Source organism: Melanerpes formicivorus, unplaced genomic scaffold, assembly GCF_026170545.1.
Source record: "Melanerpes formicivorus ecotype bairdi unplaced genomic scaffold, bMelFor1.0.p_v2 SCAF_187, whole genome shotgun sequence".
Taxonomy (NCBI): domain Eukaryota; kingdom Metazoa; phylum Chordata; class Aves; order Piciformes; family Picidae; genus Melanerpes; species Melanerpes formicivorus.
The window spans coordinates 187,886-213,804 of record NW_027142539.1 but is presented as its reverse complement, the minus strand read 5'-3'; the positions used below and the strand labels follow the sequence as shown (position 1 = coordinate 213,804).

The 25,919-nt window shown below is 51.3% G+C and overlaps 1 protein-coding gene across 3 annotated transcripts; it reads left to right on the top strand.

The window, feature by feature from the left end:
- Window positions 1-367: 367 nt before the first annotated feature.
- On the top strand, window positions 368-14,654 carry TINCR (TINCR ubiquitin domain containing). Of its 3 annotated transcripts, XM_068169492.1 has the most exons (6): window positions 368-678; window positions 1,065-1,331; window positions 8,987-9,102; window positions 9,220-9,415; window positions 12,384-12,601; window positions 13,265-14,654. In XM_068169492.1, the coding sequence occupies exons 1-2, from the start codon at window positions 419-421 to the stop codon at window positions 1,066-1,068; spliced, it is 264 nt and encodes an 87-aa protein (XP_068025593.1). In that variant the 5' UTR covers window positions 368-418; the 3' UTR covers window positions 1,069-1,331; window positions 8,987-9,102; window positions 9,220-9,415; window positions 12,384-12,601; window positions 13,265-14,654. The 3 variants fall into 3 exon arrangements, 1 of the variants encoding a protein (XP_068025593.1); XR_010991381.1 differs by lacking the exon at window positions 368-678 and having other exon boundaries at window positions 1,066-1,331; window positions 13,270-14,654; XR_010991382.1 differs by lacking the exons at window positions 368-678; window positions 1,065-1,331; window positions 8,987-9,102; window positions 9,220-9,415 and adding an exon at window positions 9,690-9,962.
- The last annotated feature ends 11,265 nt before the right edge of the window (window positions 14,655-25,919 follow it).

Sequence of the window (25,919 nt, the reverse complement as noted above, 5' to 3'; positions counted from 1 at the left end):
TTTGTTGGACTGATCTCCCCAGCTGGCAGCTTTTGAGAGCAGGAGCCATGAGGTTGCTGAACCCATTCATTTCTCCCATGCACCTATGTGTCTAATGGCTGTGCAGATCCAGCTTTCAAGTCCTCTGAGAGCCATTGGAATGAGGAGCACCTTGTGAAGACATTGTAATTATTATTATGGGATTTAGGGGTGTGTGGAAATGATTCACGAGGAGCTTTGCCAGCCAGCAGGCTCTCGGAGCCAGGTGAGCTCTTCCTTGGAATGTGAAGCATGCGGCTCAGCAACTGGGAGGAACAGGTTTGGCAGGACATTTGAAGCTGCTCGCTGCAGACAGCCTCTCCAGAGCCACATCCCTGCCTTACCAACCTCCCAGCTGGATGCTCCTCTCTGCCACGCCGGCCTTGGCGAGCTGCGGAGGATGGACACGCTGCGCAGGAGCCTTTCCCGCTGGAAGAGGTACCACATCAAGGTGCACCTGGCGGATGAGGACATGATGATGCCCTTGACAGTCAAGCCCAGGGACACAGTGATGGACCTCCGGGCTCACCTGGTGCGGGAGGGCGTCACTTCCTGGAAGAAGACCTTTTATTACAACTCCAGGCAGCTGGAGGAGCATGAGACTCTCAAGGAGGCCAACATCCAGAACGGCTCTGTGCTGCTGCTTGTCAGCAACAAAAGGTAGGCCAGGGGCCCAGCTGCAGTGGGGGTGGTGCAAAGGAAGGGGAATGCTTGCAGTGTCTCGGCCCCTTGGGATGCTTCCCTGGTGGGGTTTGCAGAAAGCAGCTCAGGAACTCAAACTCTGGACTGAGATTCAAGGCTCTTCGTATCCAGACATGCTGTGGTGGGAAATAAGGGAGTAAGAGGTGGAGGGAATCTGCTGCCTGTCCTGTCTCTGATCAGATCTCACTTTCCTGACTACATGGCCAAGCACACAGGGAGAGACAAGACATAGAAAAAAGCACTGGGGAGAGCTCCAGGAGCCTCTCGCTTGTCCTGAGCTCCAGGAGCCTCTCACTTGTCCTCATTCCTTCTTCTTGTGCCTGGCTCTCTCAATTTCTTTTTAGCTGATACTTTCTGCAAGTGTTTGGAGGTGGCCCAGTCCTGGTTTGACGTGGAAGAGCTGTGAGCCACCAGCTTACAGCAGAACACAATGAGTGCTGGACAGGGACAGCAAGAGGCTGCAGCCCTTTCTCTGACCAGATCACAGCAAGAAGTACAGGAGACCAGAGACTTCCAGCACAACCAGTGCAAAGGAGAGAAATCAGGGCAAGAACTGTGCTCCAGTGGGAATGAAAGCTGAGATCCTGGACCTGAGCTCCACTGGCCCACAGGTTAGTTTTGATTCAGTGTGGTGAGTTCCTGCCCACCCAGTGCCTGGTGGTTGCTGCCAGCATGATTAACTCTGTGAAGCATTTTGGGGATCCTGGGTGGAAGGAGGTGCAGAGCAGAGCATGTGTTGTGTGTTGTGGCTAATTCACCTTCCTAAATCCTGAGCCCCTCTATGAGTTATGAGTCTGTGCTGATCAGAGTTTCCTCTGCAGAAAAAAAACCCACCCAAAACAACCCCAAACAAACCCTGCACTGAGGATTCCAGTTCCTGATTATGTGCCACATACTGGCAGGGTCCTATTTTCCAGTCCAGAGGCAACTTGAAATCTCCCACAAAGAAGATTTAATAAAGCATTTCCTTTCAGAGCTCAGCTAGACACAGGAGATTTCACATCACTCAGCTAACTGCAAACCCCAAGTCACCCACAGCCCCTTTCTCCCAACATCTCATTTCAGCTCACTGATTAACTTGGCTCAGCTCCTCCTTTTCACCTTGTTTTTAGTGGCAGGAGCTTTGCTATTTGCTATTGTTGTTTGCAGTGTTTATGTTCCTAAATTGCACAGCCTGGATTTTTGAGAGGAGGGGGGAGAAATAACCCCAGAAGGATTCAGAGGGCCTTAGCTGATGGAGGGCATGTGCTGACTGCTGCTCTTCTGACAGGAGCCTGATGTCCAGAACGTGCTGTGCACCCTCCTACATGCTGCAAAAGCAAGGGTGGGACTGCAGCAGTGCAAACAGCTCTGGGAGGTCCTGTCCCTGGTGTGCTGAATGCAAGGTGCCCACCTGCAATCAGTACCTGGGTCTGAAAACACAGAGCCTGATGCTCAAAGTCCCAGCTCAATTTGTTTGGGGGTGGTGTGTGTATGTGAGTCCATGAAAACAAGAATGAGATTGCTCATATTTTCCTCCTGGAGTTTCATCTAAACCTCCCTGTCTCCTAAACAAGCACCTTTGGCCAGGCTCTTAGTCCTTTTTGCCAGGGCTGGGTGCATTGTGGGGGGTGAACAGTCTCTCCCTGAAGTCGTGGCTCTCCTTAAATTCCTGGCCATGAAGGATTACAGGCTTGCAAGAAGCTCTGCTGCTCTCAGAGTAATTAGTGGTAAATGCCCAGGTGTTGGGGACACATTTCTCTGAAGGCTCATGTGGGTGACTGAGTTACTGTGGTAGCACAGAGCCCTGGAGATTTCTCTTTGTGGGTGGCTTTGGTAGCCATCACCCTGCCTGATGCATGGGCCTGAGCTGACTGCAGCCTCTGTGACTCAGCACCTTGCCAGACCCTCAGCACCCTGCAAGACCCTCAGCACCCTGCCAAACCCTCAGCACCTTGCCAAACCCTCAGCACCTTGCCAGACCCTCAGCACCCTGCAAGACGCTCAGCACCTTGCCAAACCCTCAGCACCCTGCAAGACCCTCAGCACCTTGCCAGACCCTCAGCACCTTGCCAGACCCTCGGCGCCCTGCCAGATCCTCAGCACAGAGAGGGCTGCTTTTCAGGGGGCTCTCTCTGTCACTTCAACTGAGAGTTGGGAAGTGCAGGGTGGGAGGAGGCAGGTGCTGCATTTCAGCTGGCATTACAGCACCACCTTGAGCCTTAAGATTATTTGGCCAGTAGGTATTATAAACCCATGTTGCTCCATGTGCCTGGGGAGATACCCAGGTTTGGGTCAGCTGGGAGCAGTGTGCAGCCTTGGGAGAGAACCAATGCAGTGTTTGGGCTGTCTGGGAGCCACAGGAGCAGAGAAGGTGGTGCTGGGTTTGGCCAGCAGCCCTGAGGATTTGAGAGCTGGTTTTAGTACTTCACCAGCTTAGTGAGGTATGGACCCCTCTCCACCAAAGGTCAGCATCTGCTTTTTGAGTTCTGCCTGAAAGTCTTGGAGTCTCCTACTTACTTTTTTGTACTGAGATGTCAGCCAAACTCTATTAATTCCACAAGTGGAGCTGCTCTGATTGCCAAGGTCTGGAGCTCAGTGTCGTGCCTATAAATATTAATGGTCACTCTGCATGCTGCTCCTTCCTACAGGGGGCTCGTGGGACAGTTTACTTTGAACCAGAGAAAACATGGAAATGACCCTATTTTTCATGCTCCCCAGCACCCCCCCCTCCTCCTCCTCATCCTCCTTAATGCATTTGTAGATAATTGGCATTTAGCAATGGCCGAGTCAGCATTTCCACCTCTCGCTCCCTGTTTTCTGGGGTTTATAACTTAGTCATAAAAATTCACTTAAGGCTGCAGCTTGGCAGGCCTTGGATCAGCACAAGCAGCAGCAGCAGCTCGTGCTGGAAAATGTATTTGGGCCTTGGTGGTTAAAAGTTTTGCAGCAGAGACATTTTGGAGTCGAGTCAACGTGACCTCTCGCCCTGGGAAAAGGGAGAGGCAGGCCAGAAGTGGGAATGTCACAGCCACTGAGGATGCAATTCCCCCTTGTGCACAGCTTGTTAATCACATTTCTGCTGCACTGATTGAGCTTGCCAGCCTGGTGCAGTGGAAGCTGAGCAAGGGACGTGCTGAGAGCCAGTTTCTGCCCTGGAGAGGTTCATAGTCCAAGAACAGGGTTTGCAAGTGAGTAAAACAAGCAAAGCAAGCCTGGGAGTGAGAATGAACAAGCAGAGGGAGAAACCCCCCCAGCTCAGTGGCCTTGGGCCAGCCTGTGGTGTTCAAGCCATCAAGGAGACCACCAGCAAGTCTCAACATGAAAGGAGCAGCTGTTCAGCACCAATGCAAGAGCCTCCACAGGGGCATGCAGCAGGCTGTCCCAAATGCCCAAGGCATGATCAGTCCTGGCACTGTGGACCACGCCATGGCAGAACCAGTTTGGCTCGCTCTGGAGGTGGTGCATGGCCCCAGAGCCAGGGAGCTGCTCAGCTGGTCTGGTGGTGATGTGGGAGTTCCTGAAACTGGCACCACTCTTCCTGAAGTCTGTCTGCCTCAGTGAGCTGCCTGGATGCTCTTTGCTGGCTGCATGCTGTGGAGCACCACGCAAAGAGGCTTCCCACGGTGGAGTCAGCTGCAGTGCCTGGTGGGTGTATGGCACTGCCTGCTCCTTGTTTGATAATTTGCTGGCTGCATCTTGATTTCTCCATGTTAGGTGGAGGGATATTGTCTTGGAACTGCTGAATCCACCACTTAACCCATGAGCTGTCTCAAATGCAGGACAGAAATGAGTGATCCAAAGCGATTCCTGGGTGTGCTGTGGTGCCTCTTACTGCCCACTCCTAAGGGTGTACAGCTCCAGCTGGATCTGGATGTGGTAGACAAGCAGATTGACAGAGCCTTCACACTTGATTTCAGTCTCCTTTCTTGTGCAGTCACCTCCAGCAGTCAGAAAAGGTCTGGACTAATAAATAAACCAGTGCCTGGACTGTTCTCTGTCACAACTTTGAAGTATTGCTCTGCAGTTTTGACCCAGTCCAGATCCATTTTTGGAGCCAGAGACTGTTCCTTGTTCCTTGTGGGCTGTCTGGATGTGACCATGCAGGTTTGGAGGGCAGGAATTTCAAATGAGCACATTGGGCATTCTGTGCCAGCTGTCCTCTCATTACAGAAGAAAGTCCCAGACACATTTCATTTCCTGGCATAGGCTCAGGCACAGCACATGGGATCCCCTCAGTCTTTTGGAAGCTGAGGTCTCCTTGAGGCCAAGCAGCTGTTGTCATCGTAGATGGCTTGCCCAGAGAATGGAGTTCAGGAAGTCATTGGTGAATAGGTTAAATAAAGTAGATGCTGGCATTGAGTTTAGCAGGAGTCTATTATCTGGAATCTATTGGTGTTGATTTTCTGGCCTGCAGCCACCTGAGAACATCTATCCTGGGGCATTAGCTCAGTTACCATAACAACTCATCTAAGAATAACTCCTGACAGCTCCAAGAGCAGACCAAGGTCCCATGTGGTATATAAGTCACTCTTAGGTCAAGATAAGCATAGCCAGGGCTCTCCCTCTTCTGCAATCCAGCCTGAGTGTTCCTGGGGAGGGATGCCAGTGCTTATACAAACTCTAATGCTCTTGGCACCCTGATTTACCCTCCAGAGGCTGCTCATCCTGGTTTTCCCCAGGTGCACCCACTCAGGGAGCTGCCAGGATAACAAAATCACCCAGCTTTGGGGAACTCCCCTCACTCCCTCACTGGCATTCAGTCTACAGCCTCTGCTTCTTGGCCTCAGAAATAAAAACTATCACTGAGCCTTGGCATAAAAACTACGACTGAGCCACTTGCCTGAGGTCCACTTCAGCTGATGCTAAGGAGCTGCTGCCTGCATTTGACTCCTGCTGATGCAGATCAGTGTTTGACCGAGACCCTGAGCGGTGGCTCACTCCAGGCTTGCATTCCTCCTCTCTCCAGTCACCCCTTCTGACTCCCACTGCAGCTGCCTGAGAAGCAGGCACCAAGCACAGCAGATGATGTTGGATCTCTGGAAAGAGAAGCCAGAAGAGGAACAGCATCTGCACAGCCTGACCCTGCAGCCAACGCTGACATTGCACCCCAGACACGAACCCAGCCCCTTTCAGTGTAATTTTTTGTGATGCCTGCTCCTTGCCCTGACCTTCCAGCTCTTGGAGCTGCTCAGCAATTACTCCCCAGCATGGAGGGAAGCCTTTTTGCTCCCATCCAACTACTCCAGGCTTGCCCTGTTCGGCTCAGGCCCTAGCAGCAGGCTCCAAGGCATCTCGCAGTAGGGTAACGATCCTTTAAATAGCACTGGGAGCCTCTCTTCTCAGGGAGAACTAATTAAGTTCTTCAGCACATGCTTAGACATATGTTGACCTGGTATGGCCTTAATAGGCCTGCTTCCATCTCCTGGATAAATAACACTGGCTTAACAAAAAGCCATGTCCTCCTAGAGCTGTGTTACTTAGGCAACAGCCAGGTGGGGGCCTGGCTTCAGCTCTGTGGCTAAGGGTGGTATTTATGTGCATTACTCATGGGCCAAGCTCTCTGCTGCTGCAAACTCCTTGAAACAAATCTGTTTCAGTGATTTTTTAAATTTATTTATCCTTTTTTTTTCCCTTTTAAGTTCCAAAAGCACCAGTGCAGTTCCTCCAGTGCTGACCCCCTGCATTCAGCTCATTAGCTTTGCTGATCAACCCAGGAAGCTCATTTAGCAAAGAGCAGAGCTTGCATCAGTGGAGGTCGTGGGCCACAGGGTCTGAATTCCTCCCCTGTGCAGCTGCATGGGGTTGCAGGAGATGAAACTGAGCTAATATATCTCCCATGGGGGTGTGTCTGTGTGTCTGTCTTGGCTCCAGGCAAAGAATTAATGGCCTGCATCAAGAATAGTGTGGCCAGCAGGAGCAGGGAAGTCATTGTGCCCTTGTACTCTGCATTGGTTAGGCCACACCTTGAGTACTGTGTCCAGTTTGAGAAGGACATTGAGACACTTGAAGGTGTCCAGAGAAGGGCAATGAGACTGGGGAGGGGTCTGGAGCACAGCCCTGGGAGGAGAGGCTGAGGGAGCTGGGGTTGCTTAGCCTGGAGAAGAGGAGGCTCAGGGGAGACCTCATTGCTCTCTCCAACTCCCTGAAGGGAGGCTGTAGCCAGGTGGGGGTTGGTCTCTTCTCTCAAGCAACCATCACCAGAACAAGAGGACACAGTCTCAAGCTGTGCCAGGGGATGTTTAGGCTGGAGGTGAGCAGAATGTTCTTCCCAGAGAGAGTTGTTAGCCATTGGAATGTGCTGCCCAGGGAGGTGGTGGAGTCCCCATCCCTGGAGGTGTTCAAGAGGGGATTGGATGTGGCACTTGGTGCCATGGTCTAGTCATGAGGTCTGTGGTGACAGCTTGGACTTGATGATCTTTGAGGTCTCTTCCAGCCTTGGTGATTCTGTGATTCTGTGCAAGTGTATTCTAAACTGGGTTCTTCTTCTCTGGGGTGATAAGGACTTCTCTGGAGCTGTGCTGGTTTAGACCAGGGGAAGACTTTTTGTCCAGTTGGGCTGAACACCCTCTGCTGTGTCCTTGGTGGTTTATGGGGCAGATGTGCTACAGGGTGGGCTGACAGCAAATCCCTCTCAGAGTGCCCTGAAATTGCAGCTGAGGAAGCAAGAGCTGGAACCTGAATCCTGTGCTGGCTTTTGCAGATAACCCAAGCAGCCTGAAGAGACTTGTAGTGGTCCTGATGTTTTGTGGGGCTGAAGGGTTACAGGGTGGACTGACAGCAATCCCCTGGCTATTACAGTCCCCTGAAATTCCAGCTGGGGAAGCTGGAACAACATGAATCCTGTGCTGGCTTTTGCAGGAAACCCAGCCAGCCTGAAGAGATTTGTAGTGTCCTTTGCTAGAACCCTACAGAAAAAAAAGCCACAAACCAACCCCCAAAACCCCACCCCATAAACTCTGAACTTCTCCAAGTCCTGATGAAATGCTTGCAGCACAGGCTGGGTTTCTTGTCTGCATAATGGCACAGAGCAATTCACAGGAGTCAAAAGATTCAGCCCTGCACTTACTGGCTTGGCTGGGTGGGGTTGGCTGCCTGGCAGAGCTGCTGCCCACAGGCCATGAGTATCTTGGTTGCAGTCCAAGGTGTGATAATGAGCTCCCTAAGCAAATGCTAGCCCTGAAGAGGTACCCCTAGAAACTTGCAAGAGCTTCAGCTTCTCTTCTGGAGACCCTAGGGGGGGTAACCCTAGATGATTTTTAAGGGTCTCCAGAAGAGTAACTAAGAAAGTGAACCTGCTTTTGCTAAGCTGAAGTTTGCTGTGCAGGGCTTGTACCCTGTGTTTGTGGAACCACAAGGCCAGAAAACCACTGTTGAGTGCTAGGGAACAGGGGTGAGCACAGCTAGAGCAGACCAAGCCTCTGTCTCTCTGGAAACATAGAACCATAGAATCAATAAGGTTGGAAAAGACCTCAAAGATCATCAAGTCCAACCTGTCACCCAACACCTCCTGACTACTAGCCCACGGCACCAAGTGCCACATCCACTCCCCTCTTGAACACCTCCAGGGATGGGGACTCCACCACCTCCCTGGGCAGCACATTCCAATGGCTAACAACTCTCTCTGGGAAGAACATTCTCCTCACCTCCAGCCTAAACTTCCCCTGACACAGCTTGAGACTGTGTCCTCTTGTTCTGGTGCTGGTTGCCTGGGAGAAGAGCCCAACCCCCAGCTGGCTACAACCTCCCTTCAGGGAGTTGGAGAGAGTAAGAAGGTCTCCCCTGAGCCTCCTCTTCTCCAGGCTAAGCAATCCCAGCTCCCTCAGCCTCTCCTCCCAGGGCTGTGCTCCAGACCCCTCCCCAGCCTCCTTGCCCTTCTCTGGACACCTTCAAGAGTCTCAATGTCCTTCTTAAACTGAGGAGCCCAGAGCTGGACACAGTACATTGCCAAATGCTCTGAAAGCTACAGGCTGCCCTTGTTCCAAGATGAAAAATGGATTTCCAGGAGAATGAACTAAAGAGGGGGAGCCTTGCTTCTGAGAAAAAGGCCTCCAGACAGTTGCAGATTGTCTGAAGGAGGGTGAAGGCAGCTTTTGTGGAAGGATAAACAGGTCTGAAACCCTGCAAGTAGCTTATCCTCAGCTAGACAGCGTGGCTGAAGAGGCAAAGCAGTCAGAGGATGAGGTTTAGATTCTCCCCCCCAGCCAGGGTCGGTGCCTCCCTGGTGAACTGCCATTTCTGATTGCCTGCCTCCAGTGCTCCAAGGCTTTGCCTCTTTCTTCTTCAGATAATGCCAGAGAGCACAGCCAAAGCCGGGAGAGATGGGGGAGCGTGACAAGGGCTGAAGGGAAGCAGATGGAAGAGAGCTTGGCTGTGGAAAGGCAGCCCAGCCAGCAGGCTGTGGTAAGTCCCTCCCTCCACCGCAGCTCAAGGACTGTTCAGAAAGCAGCTGAGTGTTTTCAGCACGGTGCCCATGAATAATGAAGCCAAACAAAACAACAAATAACGTTTCCTCATCAGCCTGCCATGTGGCCCCAGCTGCCGGAGGAGAAGCGTGGGTAAGAGTGACGCAGCTCCTGAGGGCAGTGAATCAGAGGGAGATGCCCGTCAAAGGGTGACTTCTGCCTGGCTGCTGAAGCGAGAAGGAGCTGAGGAGGACTTTGCTCAGGGCTCTAGATGGGGACCTGGGACATCTGAGCCTCCTTCTGATTCCTCAGTAAGTTGCTAATCTTGGCCTTTGTTTCCCTGTCTGTAAGTCTGAGCTGATTTATTCTCCCCTTCCTGCTCCTCTTTGTCCATCCAGCTGTAAGGGACTCAGGTCAGAGGCTGGCTGGGCTCCTGGGCAGTTCCTGTACAGGTTGAAGGCCCTGTGCAGCTCTAAGTGGTAAGCACACTGTAGACAGCCCTGCAGCTTGGCAGCCTTTATCTATCCAAAGGACAGAGAGTGGCTGAGCACTGCCACAGCAAGAGTTACCTCACCTGACACCAGGGGCTCTCTGTTACACCAAAACTGCCTTCTCTTTGAGCCAGGGTTTATTGAGGCAATCAGCCTGCTGGTGTTGTTCTTCCATCTGTGAGCCAGTCCCCCTGCTCCAGTAATTTCTGAACCAGCTGACCTGATTCAACCCTGTCTGATGGAAAGAGAGAGGTCCCTCAGACCCAAGATTCCTGCAATTTTCATGAAAGAAAAAGCCCACAACAGAACCCAAACCAGCAGCTGGATGGAAGAGAGACATTTAAGTTAATATCCTACTGAAGGGAAGGTAATTACACCTCTTGCTCCCTATCTATTTTGAGATGCAGCAGCCAGGTGACCAGCTGGCATTTAGAATCTGGCACCTGCCTGCCTTCAGACCAGCTCCTGCCCTTGCTGCCCCGTGCCTGCAAAGCAGGAAATCGGTGGAAGAGCCAAAGACCTTTCTGGGGAAGTCTGGAGGGGGATAAGGCTGCCCTGGGGGATATTACAGTGAGGAAGGAGCATTGAGAAAGGAGCTGTAAGACACAAATCAGGAGGAGAACAGGTTTCACCAGCTGCCCTGCTCACAGAGCAACTTCAGGTTTAGGTTCACCCTTGTTGGCAGGATGAAATGAAGGAGGTTTCTCTAACCACTGCAGTACTTTCCCCAGCAAATTTCAATGCCTGCTCTTGCCAACCCTCCCAAACCTGCATTTTCTGGTTTTCAACAGGAAAAGCTGCTTTGCTGGGCTTTGGGAAAGCATTTGGTTCTCTTTACCAGCAAAAGCAGTTGAAGAAATGCTGTGGAAAATGGAGGTTCTTATTTCCTAGCATTTCCCCCCCTTTTTTCCCCCCTAGGAACGAAAATATTTCCTCAAATACTTCTTTGGGCTTTGCACAGGGATGCTAAGGCAGGCTAAGATGTGAACACAGTCACAGCTGAAGGGCTTTCATGGAAGCATAGATTCATTGAATGGTTTAGGTTGGAAGAGACCTGGAAGATCATCCAGTTCCAAACCCCTGCCATGGGCAGGGACACCTCCCTCCAGCCCAGGTTGCTCAAGGCCTCATCCAGCCTGGCCTTGAACACTTGAGTGGTTTGGGTTGGAGAGGACCTTTAAAGCTCATCCAGTCCAAACCCCTGCAGCCAGCAGGGACATCCCCCACCAGAGCAGGTTGCTCAGAGCCCTTTCAAGCCTGACCTTGAATGGCTCCAGGGGTGGAGCTTCTACCACCTCTCTGGGCAACCTCTTCCAATATTGTACCATTCACATTGTGAAGAGTTTCCTCCTGATGTCCAACCTAAATCTCTCCTGCTCCAGTTTCAAACCACTGCCAGTGTCTCACCAGCCTCATAGTAGAGAGCTTCCTCCTGATGTCCAACCTAAATCTCTCCTGCTCCAGTTTCAAACCACTGCCAGTGTCTCACCAGCCTCATAGTAGAGAGCTTCCTCCTGATGTCCAACCTAAATCTCTCCTGCTGGAGTTAAACCCAGAGGAGAGCAGGTGGGCAGACTCACTTCTCTCGATCTGCTGGCCACAAAGCAACTGAGCTGGACAAAGAGTGGGATAGGATTAGGCATGGGAAGAAGGATTGTGGCTCTCCCAAGGTCAAGCAAGGAGCTGGGTGCAGGGTGGAAAGTGCTGGTGCTGTGGGGTCAGCACTTCTGCTGCTTGACCATGCGGCGCCTCGGTGTGCCTGTCGGTCCTGAAATAATGAGGTTCTTGGAGCAGAGCCAGTCCTCTCCTGAGTGCTTGGAAAGTGCCTTGCACAGCCCCTAGGTGCAGCCATAAATCCTGATTTAAATGATAATAATAATATTAAACTGGAGGCATGCCACTGAAGATGGGACAAGCTCAGCACCAAAGTGCTCAATCTCTGTCCCTCTTCGAAGTGAAAGGTTCAGTTTGCCTCACAAAGCCTGGCAGAGGCCAACATTTCCTTCTCTGCTCCTGCTCCTCACAGTCTTTTGCTCTGCAAAAGGCAAACTGACCTGACTTGGAATAGAATAGAATAGAATAGAATAGAATAGAATAGAATAGAATAGAATAGAATAGAACAGAGCTAACCAGGTTGGAAGAGACCTTTGAGATCATCGAGTCCAGCCTATCACCCAACACCATCTAATCAACTAAACCATGGCACCAAGTGCCTCACCCAGGCTCTTCCTAAATACCTTCAGGGATGGTGACTCCACCACCTCCCTGGGCAGCACATTCCAGTGGCCAATCTCTCTTTCTATGAAGAACTTCTTCCTCACCTCCAGCCTAAACTTCCCCTGGCACAGCCTGAGACTGTGTCCTCTTGTTTTGGTGCTGGGTGCCTGGAAGAAGAGACCAACCCCCACCTGGCTACAACCTCCCTTCAGGGAGTTGTAGACAGCAATAAGGTCTCCCTGAGCATCCTCTTCTCCAGGCTAAGCAACCCCAGCTCCCTCAGCCTCTCCTCCCAGGGCTGTGCTCCAGACCCCTCCCCAGCTTTGTTGCCCTTCTCTGGACACCTTCCAGCATCTCAACATCCTTCCTAAACTGAGGGGCCCAGAACTGGACACAGTAGGTTCCAGTATCTAATTTAACACCTCATGCCTGTAGCTGGCAGCTCTGGCCAGCTCTGGATGGCTTTTTGCAGCTCAGGGGGATATCTGGGAAGAGTAAATTAACTGTGGTGGTGTGGGGAGCTGCCTGGACTAATGCTTTTTTATGATTATTGTTATTATTTTTATTCCAGAGATAGGCTCTGACTGACACTTCAAATCTGCCTGGCAATCTTTTACTCTAAGTGCAGTTGCTGCCTTTCTTCAGAGCAGGAAGAGCTGGCTTGCTTGCTGCCCTTCAAATGCTGGATCTTATCACATGGGGAAAAAGAAGAGGGGAGAAAAGAAGACATAATAACAATAAAAGAAGGCCAACTGCCTGGACCCAGCCCCAGGTCCAGCATCAAAAGAGGTAAAGCTAACTGGATTTATTCGAGGTATTTCTGGGTTTGCTTCTCTCTGCCACAACCCAAATGAAGACACAGGAGAAAGGAGGCTGTGCTCTGAGGAACAAGAGCTGACCCTCTGCCTTCTTTCTGTGCCTCTTCATTCTGTTCTTGTTTGCCCTCAAGAGGTCTTTTGAATGCTTTGCAGGTAGGGCTTGCTCAGCCCTCCAGTGATGAGAGGGACTTGGGGAAGCTGTGTGCCAACCTCTTTTACTTGCTTGACGCTGCTGCTTCTACTGCCTGCCCTCCTCACCCTCTCTCTTGCTCTTTAGTTTCCTTGCTGCTTGCTGAACACTGAGATCACTGAGGTCACCCAGCTGCTCTCAGGAGAGGTGGCAGCCACTTCTTATAATGTCATTGAGACATTTGGAGTTTACCTGAGTCTGGCCAAGAAGCAAGGTTGGGTTTCCAAATGGGTAGAAGCGTGCTTTGAATCTTCTTCTGGATGCAGACGCACTCGGGTGGTAGAGTAGAGTTCTCTGAGATGTTCTGCCCCTCCTAGGCCCATCAAAAGCAGCCAGGCTCTTTAGACTGCAGAGCAGAGGGCAGTTGTTGTGTTTCCAAACACCAGGAAAGGTGCTGGCTGTAAGAACTGCTCTGAAATGGATGTTTCCCTTGTTCTCTGGCAGCACAGGTGTGGACAAGACCCAAAAGGTGTGCAAGCTCCTGGGCGTGTGGCAAGCTGGAGATGTTTGCAGGTTCCCCATGCTGCACCTCTGGGGGGATTTCTTCTTGCCAAGCATGTTTACCTTTGGGATCCTGCTGCTGCTGGGGCAGCCCAGACAGGATTACCAAACCCACTGCTGTTCGCTGCTGCGTTCACCACCACCTCGGAGCCACCACCAGGCCTTCCCAGGCAGCTCCTTCTCTCGAGCTTCATGAGCAGAAGACAAGCCCAGGCAGGCCACCTCCACCAGCTGCTGTGCTTCAGCTCAGGCTGAGGCACGTTTCAGTGGCTCTCCTGTGCTTCTCCTCTACCCAAGCCACTGGATGCCTCAACTGCTTCAGTTTACAGGGGCTGTCAGCCTGGCAGCTTCCCTCTGCACTAAATTTTCTTCTCAGAAGTTACATCAGTGTTGTACCCAGAGGGAACAGAGGAACAGATGCAGCCTGTGAAGTCTGCTCTTTCAGTCACCTGCCTCATTTAATTTCCTGCCCTGCCTTCTAATCAGTGAGTCTGCAATGGTGACCCTGGGAATGCAGAGGGTTGTTCAGATACCTGAGAATTCAAGGCTGCACTGGTGGAGCTCTCAGGGTCTCCAGCAGGTTGCATCACCTCTCCTCTGAAGCTGCTTCATTCTGGAGTTCCCTCCTCCAGAAGCACTTGCACAGACTCTCCAATCCATGGCAGCTGCACCACATTTCCTTGCAGGGTCTCCCTGGCACAGGGCAGCTGTGCCACATTAGCCTCTCTTAGGCTGGCTGGTGTGGTATTCCCTCTTGGATGTGCTCTCCTTCCAGGTGTTCAGCCACACAGCTTCCATGCTGCTTTCTGGGGCTCTGGCCCCACCATGGCTCTGCCATGCTACCTCAGAGAGGCTGCTGAGGCCTCATTACCTCCCAGGGGCTCCCAGCATCACAGGAGCAGTGGTGCTTTGCAGGGACTCCTTCCTCAAGGCAGCTGTGCCCCTGCTCCCTCCCAGGGCCTTCATCCCTGCGGTGTGCCCTTTTCCCAAGGACAGCAGCACCCTGTCACCTCAGAGATGCTTGCAGGACTGTGTTGCCTCGCTCATGGCTCTCAGGAAGCCCCTAATGAAAGGGTTTCTGGCACTTTAGCTTTGGGGAAGCAGACTCCCAACGTCCTGTGGGGTTTGTTGGTTGCCTTTTTTAGCTCCTGTTAATTCCAGGCGGTGCTGCCCAGCTGCTCATTCAGCCGGTGTCAAACCCCTGGGAGCCAGGCTTTGGCTGGAAGCACCCAGTTGGTGCCAGTGCTGCTTTACCTCACCCATTCCAATCTGTATCAGATTGCTCTTTGCCCGCTGAAACGGACGGTTAGGATCCAGTTGTCATGCAAATTGCACGGGGGGACAGGGACCGGGAGGGGGGTTGGGGGGACAGAGATCACAACTAAGTACTTCTGTCAGCCTTTGTTAGCGCCTGATGGGATCCTGCTCAGCTGCCGCTGGCTGCGAGGCAGCAGACAGGAGAGAACCTGGTGTGCTTTTGTGTTTTCTGCTGCGGGTAAAGGCTGCCTGTAGGCACTGCTGAGCCCTGGTAATGTGATGTGTGTGCAAACCTAACAGACAGCTTGCCGCCCACACTGGAAATTCGATGATTGCCTTGGGTTTTGGTCGCTTTTTTTCCTTCTTCTCTTGGTTTTTTTTGCAAGGCTCTGTTTTCTATCCTGCAGGCCAAGCCCATGGGGCAATTGCCAGTCCCTCTCTCTGCAGGGCTGAGCTGATGCGGTGAGGGAAGTGCGGAGACGCTGGGATTGCAATCTGCCGCCGAAGGGTGGAATCGTTGGGGTGGGGAAAGAGCTCTAAGGTCGTCAGAGTCCCAGCTCTCAACCCAATAGCACCGTTGTGGTGGGTTGAAGTTCCCTCCCCCAGCATTAAGCCCAGGCTGGACGAGGCTCTGGCCAGCCTGATCTAGTGTGGGGTGTCCCTGCCCATGGCAGGCGGGCTGGAACTAGGTGATCCTTGTGGTCCCTTCCAACCCTGACTGATACTATGACTATTAACTTTGCCAGACCAACTCAGTTAGAAGCAGATGAAGCTGCATTGACAGGCAAAATCTCCACTCTATGGAATGCAAAATATACAGAATCATAGAATCAACAAGGTTGGAAAAGACCTCAGAGATCATCAAGACCAACCTGTCACCCAACACCTCCTGACTAAACCATGGCACCAAGTGCCATAACCAATCCCTTCTTCAACACCTCCAGGCATGGTGACTCCACCACCTCTCTGGGCAGCACATCCCAATGGCAAATTACTCTTTCTGGGAAGAGCTTTCTCCTCTGTATAATACAATATTATACAGATATATATTGTATAATACAATCTGATACAGATATGTGCAATTAATAAACAGCACAAGCAACCCCTGGCCAAGGACCAGGGGAAGCTACTAACTTCTCCCTCCTTTACCCCCCTTTCCCTCCCTGTACAAAAGGGACAAGAGAAAAGAGCAGAAAATCATAGAATCAATAAGGTTGGAAAAGACCTCAGAGATCATCAAGTCCAACTTATTACCCAACACCTAACACCTCCTGACAACTCAACCATGGCTCCAAGTGCCACCTCCAATCCCTTTTTGAACACCTCCAGGGATGGGGACTCCACCACCTCCCTGGGCAGCACATCCCAATGGCCACAAACTCTTTCTGGGAAGAACTTTCTCCTCACCTCCAGCCTAAACCTCCCCTGGCACAGCTTGAGACTTAGGCCAGGCCAGCCAAAGCAGGCAGATTATCTCTCCTGAGCAAAGCAAAACCAGCCAGAGAACAGAAGAGAAGAGAGGAAAGGGAAGAATTGTTGTGGTACAGCTCCTCATATTCTGGGTATTGACCCAAGGCCTTTGTTCAGAATCCTCTTCCCTTTCCCTTTTTCCACCCAATAGAGATGTATTTCTATTTTTCTACTTTTCTGCTCAAAATCTGTCACTGAATTTTAAAGGCATAGCCTGAACCCACCACAACTGTGACCACGTCCCAAAGTGCCACAGAAGGCTGAGGGCATCTTATTGGCCACCAATATCGGAGGGGTGGGTGGCAGGATGCAGGGGCCAGGTTCTTTTTGGTGGTGCCCAGTGATAAGGCAAGGAACAATGGGCACAAACTGGAACCCAGGGGGTCCCACCTCAACATGAAGAGGAACTTCTTTGGTGTGAGGGTGCTGGAGCCCTGGAGCAGGCTGCCCAGAGAGGTTGTGGAGTCTCCTTCTCTGGAGGCTTTCAAGACCCATCTGGATGTGTTCCTGTGTGACCTGCCCTGGGTGGCTGTGCTGTAGCAGGGTGGGGGTTGGACTGGATGACCTCCAGAGGTCCCTTCCAACCCCTAGCTTTCTGTGATTCTATGACCTACACATTAATGTGCTCCTAATCCTGACAGCCCTGGGAGTGTGGTGGTGTCATGGGGGTCACTGTGATCATTCTCCTCAATGCTGTCTCCCATGCTTGGTGCTAAATGTTGTGAATGAAGAGAAGGATTTCAATTTGTAAAGGAATCTGAAGTCACTGTGGAATTAAACACACAGGAGCCCTGCAAACAGCAGTGGAAGAGCTTTGTCTTCATTTCAAAGGGCAAACCATGGGGAGGTAAGGGGATCTGCTGCTGCTGTAGCTGCTTTTGTGGCATATCAGCTTTGCACTTCCCCAGGCTCTGGGTAGCAAAGAATGGAGCTGCACATTCTGAGAGCAAAGCTCATCTCTGAGCTCAGAGCTGCAGCATCCATCTGATAAAGCAGTGCAGCTGGCAGGCAGGAGGGCAGTGCTGTGCGGGTTAGCTGAGTTCATACAGCACCTCTAAGATCCAGAGTGAGAGCAAGGCCTGTTCACAGCCCATCAAAATGGAGGCAAAGAACAAGAGAGGTGGTGGAGCCAGATGGATGAGCTGAGTTCCCAGTCCTCCAAGGATCTGTGGCAACATAACTCTTACATCTCCCCAGAAAAGCCTTTGCAACTCCCATAAATGACTCTAAATGGCCTTATTTGCCCACTAGCAGTGAAATAAGCAGCTTCAAAGAGGAAGAGTAAATCCATTTGATTGCACATGTTGCAGGGAATAACCTTCTTAGTAGTCATTAGTAATAGCCCAGCCTATTGCTGGCAGTGTGGCCACCAAACCAGGCAGCAGAATCATTGTCTTGCTCCCACCATTTCCAAATGACAGCTGAACAAGGGGAGCTGGAAGGGCCTCGAGGGAGGAAGCTCTGTAGGAAGCAAAAGCCAATCTGGAGAAGCTGGGTTATAAACACTGTGTGCTGGCAGATGAAATGCACCAAGGCCAACACAGCTTTTGAGCATGACTTTGGCTCTCCCTCTTCCTGACTTTCTCCTAAGCCAAAGCCTGAGGTGATGGAGGTGTTGGATTGTTAGCTCATCTTCTGAAGGGAAGAGGAGCTTCTACACCTTGGGTTTGTGAAGCAGCAGCTGTCAAGCTCGAGGCCTGGGCTCTAGTCCAGGGGGATTGGACTTGATGATCTCCAGAGGTCCTTTCCAACCCCTACCATTCTGTGGTTCAGAGGGCAAAGCACCGGGTCCCCTCACCATGGCAGGGCTGTTCTCACACAGCCACACTCTGGGAAAGTCTCACCTGGGGTAGATGAGCTTCTGCTCTGGTTTGATGCAATTATAACCCCAGTGCAGCTCCATCTGAAACCATTGTTTTCAGCCCATGCAAATGAGATCAAGATCTGGCCCCGGCTGCTTCTGGTACACGACGGCAACCGACTGCATTATGGAAAACAGGAAACAAATCTAATGTAAATCTAAATGGAAATATCGTGCTTGCTCTTACATCAGAATAAATTGGAAGCCAGGCTGTGGATTCTAATGGAATTCATCTGGATTTCCACCAGGCTGTGGCTCAGCATTTGTCAGTTGGCTGCACACCGACATCGAAGCGCAAACCAGCGCTGCCTCCTCTGAATAGCTTTGAACAATTTCTTCCTTCTCCTTTACACTTAAGCAATTGCCTCTGCATCCTGATAGCTGATTAGCCTTTTCAAACAAATAAACCCCTGCAAACAGGCAGCAACAAATGAGCCCTGCTCCCACTGGCAGGTCCGGAATCTAAATGATGGATCTGAGGCGCTGGGCTCGGTTCTGGAGTCGCTTGAAGTTACTCTCCTTCCCCTGTGGTCACGATGTGGAGCAGCAGGGTTGAGCTCATGGGAGGATAGGCCTTAGCAAGAGATATTCTGATTACCCACAAAGTACAGAAGGCCAGAAGCCCAGCATGGGGGAGCTGGGTCCCCCCAGAAGGGACCTGTGGTGGTTTAGGCTGGGTGCTGGCACCTCTCCAGCCTGATAGAATAGAATAGAATAGAGCAGAATAGAATAGAATAGAGCAGAATAGAATAGAGCAGAGTAGAATAGAATAGAGCAGAATAGAATAGAGCAGAATAGAATAGAATAGAATAGAATAGAATAGAATAGAATAGAATAGAATAGAATAGAATAGAATAGAATAGATCAGGTTGGAAGAGACCTTCAAGATCATCATGTCCAACCTATCACCCAACACCACCAAATCAACTAAACCATGGCACCAAGCACCCTATCAAGTCTCTTCCTAAACACCTCCAGTGATGGTGACTCCACCACCTCCCCAGGCAGCCCATTCCAATGGGCAATCACTCTCTCTCTGTGAAGAATTTCTTCCTAACATCCAGTCTGAACCTCCCCGGTGCAGTTTGAGACTGTGTCCTCTTGTTCTGGTGCTGGGTACCTGGGAGAAGAGACCCAGCCCCATGACGTCCCAGTCCTGCAGAGCCTGGCCTGTGATCAGTCTCCTGAGGAGAACATGGATGTGTCCCTGGGTTCTAACTGGTTGGTTTTCACTTAGATGGGATGAGCAGGGCAGGGCAAGAATGCTGTTGGGCTGTTTTTGGTCTGCATTTTGTCACTTGGTTTCCTGACATCAGGTTTTCCACTTTCCTTCTGGGAGCTGCAGATGAACCTGAGTGTTTCTGAGATAAAGCAGAGATGAATGAGGGTGGGGAGACACTGGAACAGGTTGCCCAGGGAGCTTGTGGATGCCTCTGCCCTGGAGGTGTTCAAGACCAGTCTGGATGAGTCCTTGAGCAACCTGGGCTAGTGGGAGGGATCCCTGCCCATGGCAGGGGGTTGGAACTGGATGATCTTGAAGGTCCCTTCCAACCCAAACCTTTCTATGAGCCCTGAGGGGAGCGATGCAGCCAGCCAGCCATGTTTCTGGTTCTCTGCCACTGATTTGTTGTGGGATCCTCAGGAAGTTCATTTGGCAAGACTTCCACGAAGTGGCCTCTCTCTGTGGCTGTGTTAATGCCTGGATGTTCAGCCTGAGCTGTGCACAGTCCCCCTGTGCTGCACGGTTAAGCACGCAGCACGCACGGCCCTGCACCAGCAGCCCAAGGTGCCAACCGCTACCTCTCAGGCCCTTTATGTGCCCATCTGTAAATGGTTGTAATAAATACTTCCCTGATTTTATAAAGCTATTAAAACCTCTCTAATGAAACAGAGGCTTTCAAAGAGCTGTGATTATGATGGCTTTACTCCTGCTTAGGCTTTATTCCTGCAGGTCAGCTGTGTTCAGTGTGTGAGAACTCTCCAGCGGCTGGCACCGCAGACCTTCTGCAGCATGCAGGCAGTGTCTTGCTGCCTCGGTTCAGCCCTTTGCAGCAGTTGTGGTGTTGATACACAAACAGAAGCTCCATCTTCTCATTGCTTGCAGCCTCTCTAACTCTCTTCACCATGTACCACAAGCTTACCGGTGAAGCTGGCAGGCGTGAACTAAGAAGCAAGGGGAAAGCAGAAAGGAGAAGTTGCTGGGTCCCAGCTCAGCCCCAGCTCTCTGCAGGAATGCAGCAGATGCAGTCATGGGCAGCACTGGGCTGCAAAGTGCATGAAATCCAAGGGAAGCAGCTAAAATCAATTTCCCAGGCTCCTTGGAGAGTCTCAACAGCATCACAGCTCTTTACTCACTGCCTGTAAATGATCCTAGTGCATATAAAACCTGTATTGAGGTGGGGGTAATGGGACCACAAATACAGAGGCAAGAGAGAATCAGAATTGCAGAGACATTTTCTGCTCCAGCAGTACAAGAAGATGGGGAGCAGGGTTTTTGTTCCCCCTTTTTTTTTTGCTTTTATAGGAATAAAACTCTTTAGGCAAGGGCCTTAAAAGGGAGAATAATTGTAATTTACTGTTCACACTGCAGTGGGGAAATCAGGCCCAAGCTTGTAGCCACAACCTTCAGCTGTAAGTGCTGTGGGCTGGAGTGTGCTGTGCAGAGCTTTACTCAGTGACTGGGCACATTGATTTCAGAGCAGCCTTCCCCCAGGGCACTGCACTGCTTTATGTGAGTATGGATCCCAGAGCCCACGCTGGGTTCTGATCTGATGTGCTGGAAAAAAGGGAGGGGGTTTGGGGTGGATGTTTGCCTGTCTCACTTGGATGTGTGTGCAACGTGGCTTCAAGAGCTGAGACAGCCTTGATAAGTTCCTTATTAAGGTACCCTTTGAATTAAACCCTGCCTATGCTGGGCAGAATCTCACCCCACTTCAGCACAGAGATTCCTGTGCACGCAGAGCTGGGGCTCAGGTCAGAAATCAGGTTTGGCCACGATGGCAATCGAAGAGGTCAGCCCTGGGAGCCCAAAGGGAGTTTGCAAACTCCATCTGTCGAACAAGAAATGCATTAATAGAGGCTAGGACTGGCCTGCTGAAATGGCATTTGAATGGTTTTGGCCCTGCATTTCTTTTATTCCTGAGAAATTTCAGAGTACAAAAGGACTTTGATTTCCCTTCTTCATTTGCCAAGAATCTCTTTGAAATTCGTTTGTAAGAGGCTGAGGCTCGGACCAGATCTTTAGCTCACATAAACAGAGCTATCTCTAAAGAGATGCTGATATGCTTGAGCTGAGCATCAAGGACAAGGAAATGAAAGCAAGAAACTGCTAGGTATGGCTTTGAGCTGGAAGAAGAGAGCTTGAGACTGGAGATGAGGAAGGAATTCTTGACAGTGAGGGTGGGGAGACACTGGAACAGGTTGCCCAGGGAGGTTGTGGTTGCCCCCTCCCTGGAGGTGTTCAAAGCCAGGTTGGATGGGGACTTGAGCAACCTGGGCTGGTGGGAAGTGCAGGGGGCTTGAAACTAGATGAGCTTGAAGGTCCCTTCCATCCCAAACCACTCTATGATTCTAAATCCATTTTTACTGGGGGGCATCCCTCCAGCCTGTGGGATTTGAAGACAGATGCCTCAGTCCCATGTGCTTGGAAAGACGTTCACAGGGGAGCCTGGAGATAGCATTAAGAGGCAAAACTCTGTGAAGGTGGTTGAAAAAAAATCCACTTCAGGAGTTAAGCTGAGGCTGGTTTAAGCCCTGGGTACATCAGGCTAGATTTGCCCAGTTCTGCTTTCTTACAACTTCATCTGAGGCTTTTAGTAGAGCAAAAGGATGCTAGAAGAGAACAGCCTCCTGCTGCTAAGCCTCCCCCGTCACTGGGGAGGTGACTTTCTGGTAGTTTCATAGTAAGTTGTCAGTTTTCAAGCCTCTCAGTGCAGTGCCTTCCTCCCACAGTGAGCAGAGCAGCTCCTTTCAGCCAGGAGTTATTCCTGGGATATCTCTGAATAAGAAAAGAGCTGCTTTGTTTCTTTAAAGGAGAGAAGAAAGAGGATTCCTGACAGAATCCCAGTGAAGGCACTGGGCCACCAAATGCTGGCAGAACTCCCTCCCATCATTTGTTGTGGGAATGCCCAGAGCAGCAAAAGCTGCGCTGAGAGATGGCATAAGAAGGGTGCCCTTGGTGAGCCTTAGGGACAGTCCCTCAGGAGTTGTGCCAGCACCCAACTGCAGGTGCTTGGGGAAGGAACACAAGGGCCAAAGGGGATAGAATCATAGACTCAACAAGGTTGGAAAAGACCTCAAAGATCATCAAGGGGGCAAGAGTTGATCTGCTGGAGGGTAGAGAGGCTCTGCAGAGAGACCTCAACAGGCTGGACAGATGGGCAGAGTCCAACGGCATGAGACTGAACACATCCAAGTGCCAGGTTCTGCACATTGGCCACAACAACCTCATGCAGTGCTACAGGCTGGGGTCAGAGTGGCTGAGAGCAGCCAGGCAGAGAGGGACCTGGGGGTGCTGGTTGATGGTAGGCTGAACATGAGCCTGCAGTGTGCCCAGGCAGCCAAGAGGGCCAATGGCATCCTGGCCTGCATCAGGAACAGTGTGGCCAGCAGGAGCAGGGAGGTCATTCTGCCCCTGTACACTGCTCTGGTTAGGCCACACCTTGAGTCCTGTGTCCAGTTCTGGGCCCCTCAGTTTAGGAAGGAGGTTGACTTGCTGGAACGAGTCCAGAGAAGAGCAACAAAGTTGGTGAGGGGTTTGGAACACAGCCCTGTGAGGAGACGCTGAGGGAGCTGGGGTTGCTCAGCCTGGAGAAGAGGAGACTCAGGGGTGACCTTATCACTCTCTACAACTACCTGAAGGGAGGTTGTAGACAGGCTGATGATGGTCTCTTCTCCCAGGCAGCCAGTACCAGAACAAGAGGACACAGTCTCAGGCTGTGCCAGGGGAGGTTCAGGTTGGATGTTAGGAAGAAGTTCTATACAGAGAGAGTGATTGCCCATGGGAATGGGCTGCCCGGGGAGGTGGTGGAGTCGCCATCATTGAAGGTGTTCAGGAGGAGACTTGCTGGGGTGCTTGGTGCCATGGGTTAGCTGTTTGGGTGGGTTGGATTGGTTGATGGGTTGGACACGATGATCTTGAAGGTCTCTTCCAACCTGGTTTGGTTTTTTCTATTCTAATAAAGTCCAACCTGTCGCCCAAGACCTCATGCCTGCTAGACCATGGCACCACATGCCACGTCCAGTCCCCTCTTGAACACCTCCAGGGACGGCTGCTTGGATGTGTCCTCTCCTATATTCCAGCTCCTGGAGTCTCCTGCTCTGCCCTGCACCTCTTCCTGTTGCTGTTGATTGAATTTTGCTTCTCTTTTCTTTCCCTTTGAACATCGGGGGGGGGGAAAGGAATTTCCGAAGCGCTTCCCTGTCTGTCTGACTGCTCCCTACAAATAGTTGTTTTTCTTAGGGATAAAGGCAGGAGATAATTCCTTTAAGTGGCAATTAAGCTCCAGGTGGCTGCAGAAAGCTGCAGCTTTCTCCAGCTCCTGCAGAGGCACAGCTTGAGCCACATGTTTCCCTACTTCCCTAAGCCAGGAGAGTTGCCTCCCCCCGCATCCCTGTCTTTGTTTTGTGTCTGGTGGTGATTAAGGCCTCACTTCTGCAGGGTAGCCCGAAGTGATTGGAGCGGCAGGGAAAATGGCAAAGGGAGGATGCTCCATAAGCTGCCTGTGTCCTCTCGCTGAATGCACTCTGGATCTTGATTTGAGCTCCTTGTGCTTCACCTGCAACACCTCTTGTTTTCCAAGCCCTGAGCCCGGTTCAATCTCCTTTTGCCCCTGCTGTGCTGGCAAACGCTGGGGAGAGACTTTTGATCACGTTGGCTGGATTGCTGTGGGCTGATGGAGCAATTCTTGCACTCTGAGACTCAAAGCTGTGTCTCATCAGCAGGCCTGTGTGATCAGTTTGGCTCATTAGTTAATGAGGTTAATGAGGACACCTGTGGGAAGCCATCTGATATGGAAGGGGCTGTGTCTAGCCAGAGTGATTGCTCAAGGTGACACAGCAGAGCCCTGGCAGAGCTGGGAGCAAGCAGAGCCCAGCAGGGCAGGGCATTATCTCCAGGTCTGAAGTCATCCCTGGACCTAGCCATGAGCCTGGGGAGATGTCTCAGGTTCGGTCTGGTGCTGGCCACGTGCAATGGGGGATGGAAGGCATCAGCATGCAGCCTGGGTTGGGAATGTTCTCCACTCTCAGTGAGGTTGGTGAGCCTTAAGAGAGCTTCAAAGCCTACCCACAGCAGCTCCACCTGCAAAGGAACAGGAGCCCCCAGCGCAGAGATCTCCCTTCCCCAGGCAGGCTTCTTATCAATGGCATCAAACTGGGGGATGTTACCATTTCTACCTGGTTTCAGTGATTTATCACCTCTGAATTATGCACCATTAGTGACAGTAATTGCCTCTGATTTGGACAGGTGGATGGAATTCCAGGGCTCTCTGTTTGGTGTGCTAACAGAATCAGAATTAATATTTTGTCTTGCCTGGCTTATCTCAGCTAGACAGTAGCTATTATTTCACCTGCTCTGTTTCTCTCCCCCCCCTCCCCTGCCACAACTGAAATAATTTGATTTTGAGCCACACTTGAAGCAGGGCCTCACCTCAAATCAGTTTTCAGATTCCTTGACTGGAGTCTGAGCTCAATCCTCTCAATCTCCCCCACGTCCAAGCACAGTCAGCCCTGTAATGGGGTGGATCAAGCAGGGAGAACACATTTTGTGGGGCACTGCAGACACCTGCACACACACACAGAGAAATCTGACTGTGTGTGCACACAGGAGCAGCTGAGAGCCTGCTTGGAGGTGGCACACACACTCCTGTGCCCAGTGCCATGGCCTTAGGGCCATGCAGTCCCTTGTGGAGGTGGCACACACACACTCCTGTGCCCAGTGCCATAGCCTTAGGGCCATGCAGTCCCTCGTGGAGGTGGCACACACACACTCCTGTGCCCAGTGCCATAGCCTTAGGGACATGCAGTCCCTTCTGGAGGTGGCACACACACACTCCTGTGCCCAGTGCCATAGCCTTAGGGCCATGCAGTCCCTTGTGGAGCTCACAGCTGTGTCCCTGCAAGTGTCTGTGAGCACCCAGGCAGAGGAGCATCACTGTGCCCTCCTGTTGCATGCCTCTGGGTGGCTGGGAGGCCAGTGAGGCAAAGCAGAGATTTGATCACTCACAAAGTGCTTTTCCTCTGCCCTTTCCTCTTCTCCCTTGTTGCCACAGGTGTTGAGTTCCAGTCCCCATCCCAGGGGGGGCTTTGCCTGCCTTTGCCTCCCAGGGTGGCTGTTTTGTTGTGGTAGGTTTTGGACACTTTGCATTGTTTGCCTTCTGGCTTTTCCTTTCCTCCTCCCCACTCATGGTTGTTGGTTTTCTCTTCCTGTGTGGCATCAAAAGGCTGTTTGAGCAGCAACCATGCAATCCAGATGAAAGGGGGGGTGTTGCTTTTGGAAGGGCCAACAGGAGCCTAAAGAGAACTGATACTAAATTATGAATTAGCTGCAGACTTCTTTTCCTTCTCTTTAGTTTTTCCTTGCTTTTCCTTTCCTCCTCTTTTTGTTGTTTGGGGTTTTTTTTTTTTACCCCTACCCCTAATTAAAATGTCCTGGACACAAAAGTGGAATGAAAGGCTGGGCTCATTATTTTCCTTCCTGGCAGAACCCAAGTGGAACAGAGCTGTAAATGGGCTTTGGTTGAGTCCCATCTCCCTCCATAAAGAGTGTAATAAATATCAACCACATTGATTTTTCCTTCCCCCTGAACCCTTTGCTATTTGTTCTGGTCTGAGTGCAGTGTGTTTTCCTCTGAGGTTTCTTTTGCTCTAACTCTTCTATTATCTGTTGTTGTTGTTAATCTGTGTTGAGTGTGTAATTGAGATCCTAAGAGAGAGGTTAAGAGAAACCCCCTCAGGAAGACATTTGACCTACATGGGGAAAGAGAGAGAGAAAAATCAACCAAATAACCC

Coding starts and splice junctions, on each gene's coding strand:
- TINCR (XM_068169492.1), top strand. CDS start 419: ATGGACACGCTGCGCAGGAGCCTTTCCCGCTGGAAGAGGTACCACATC.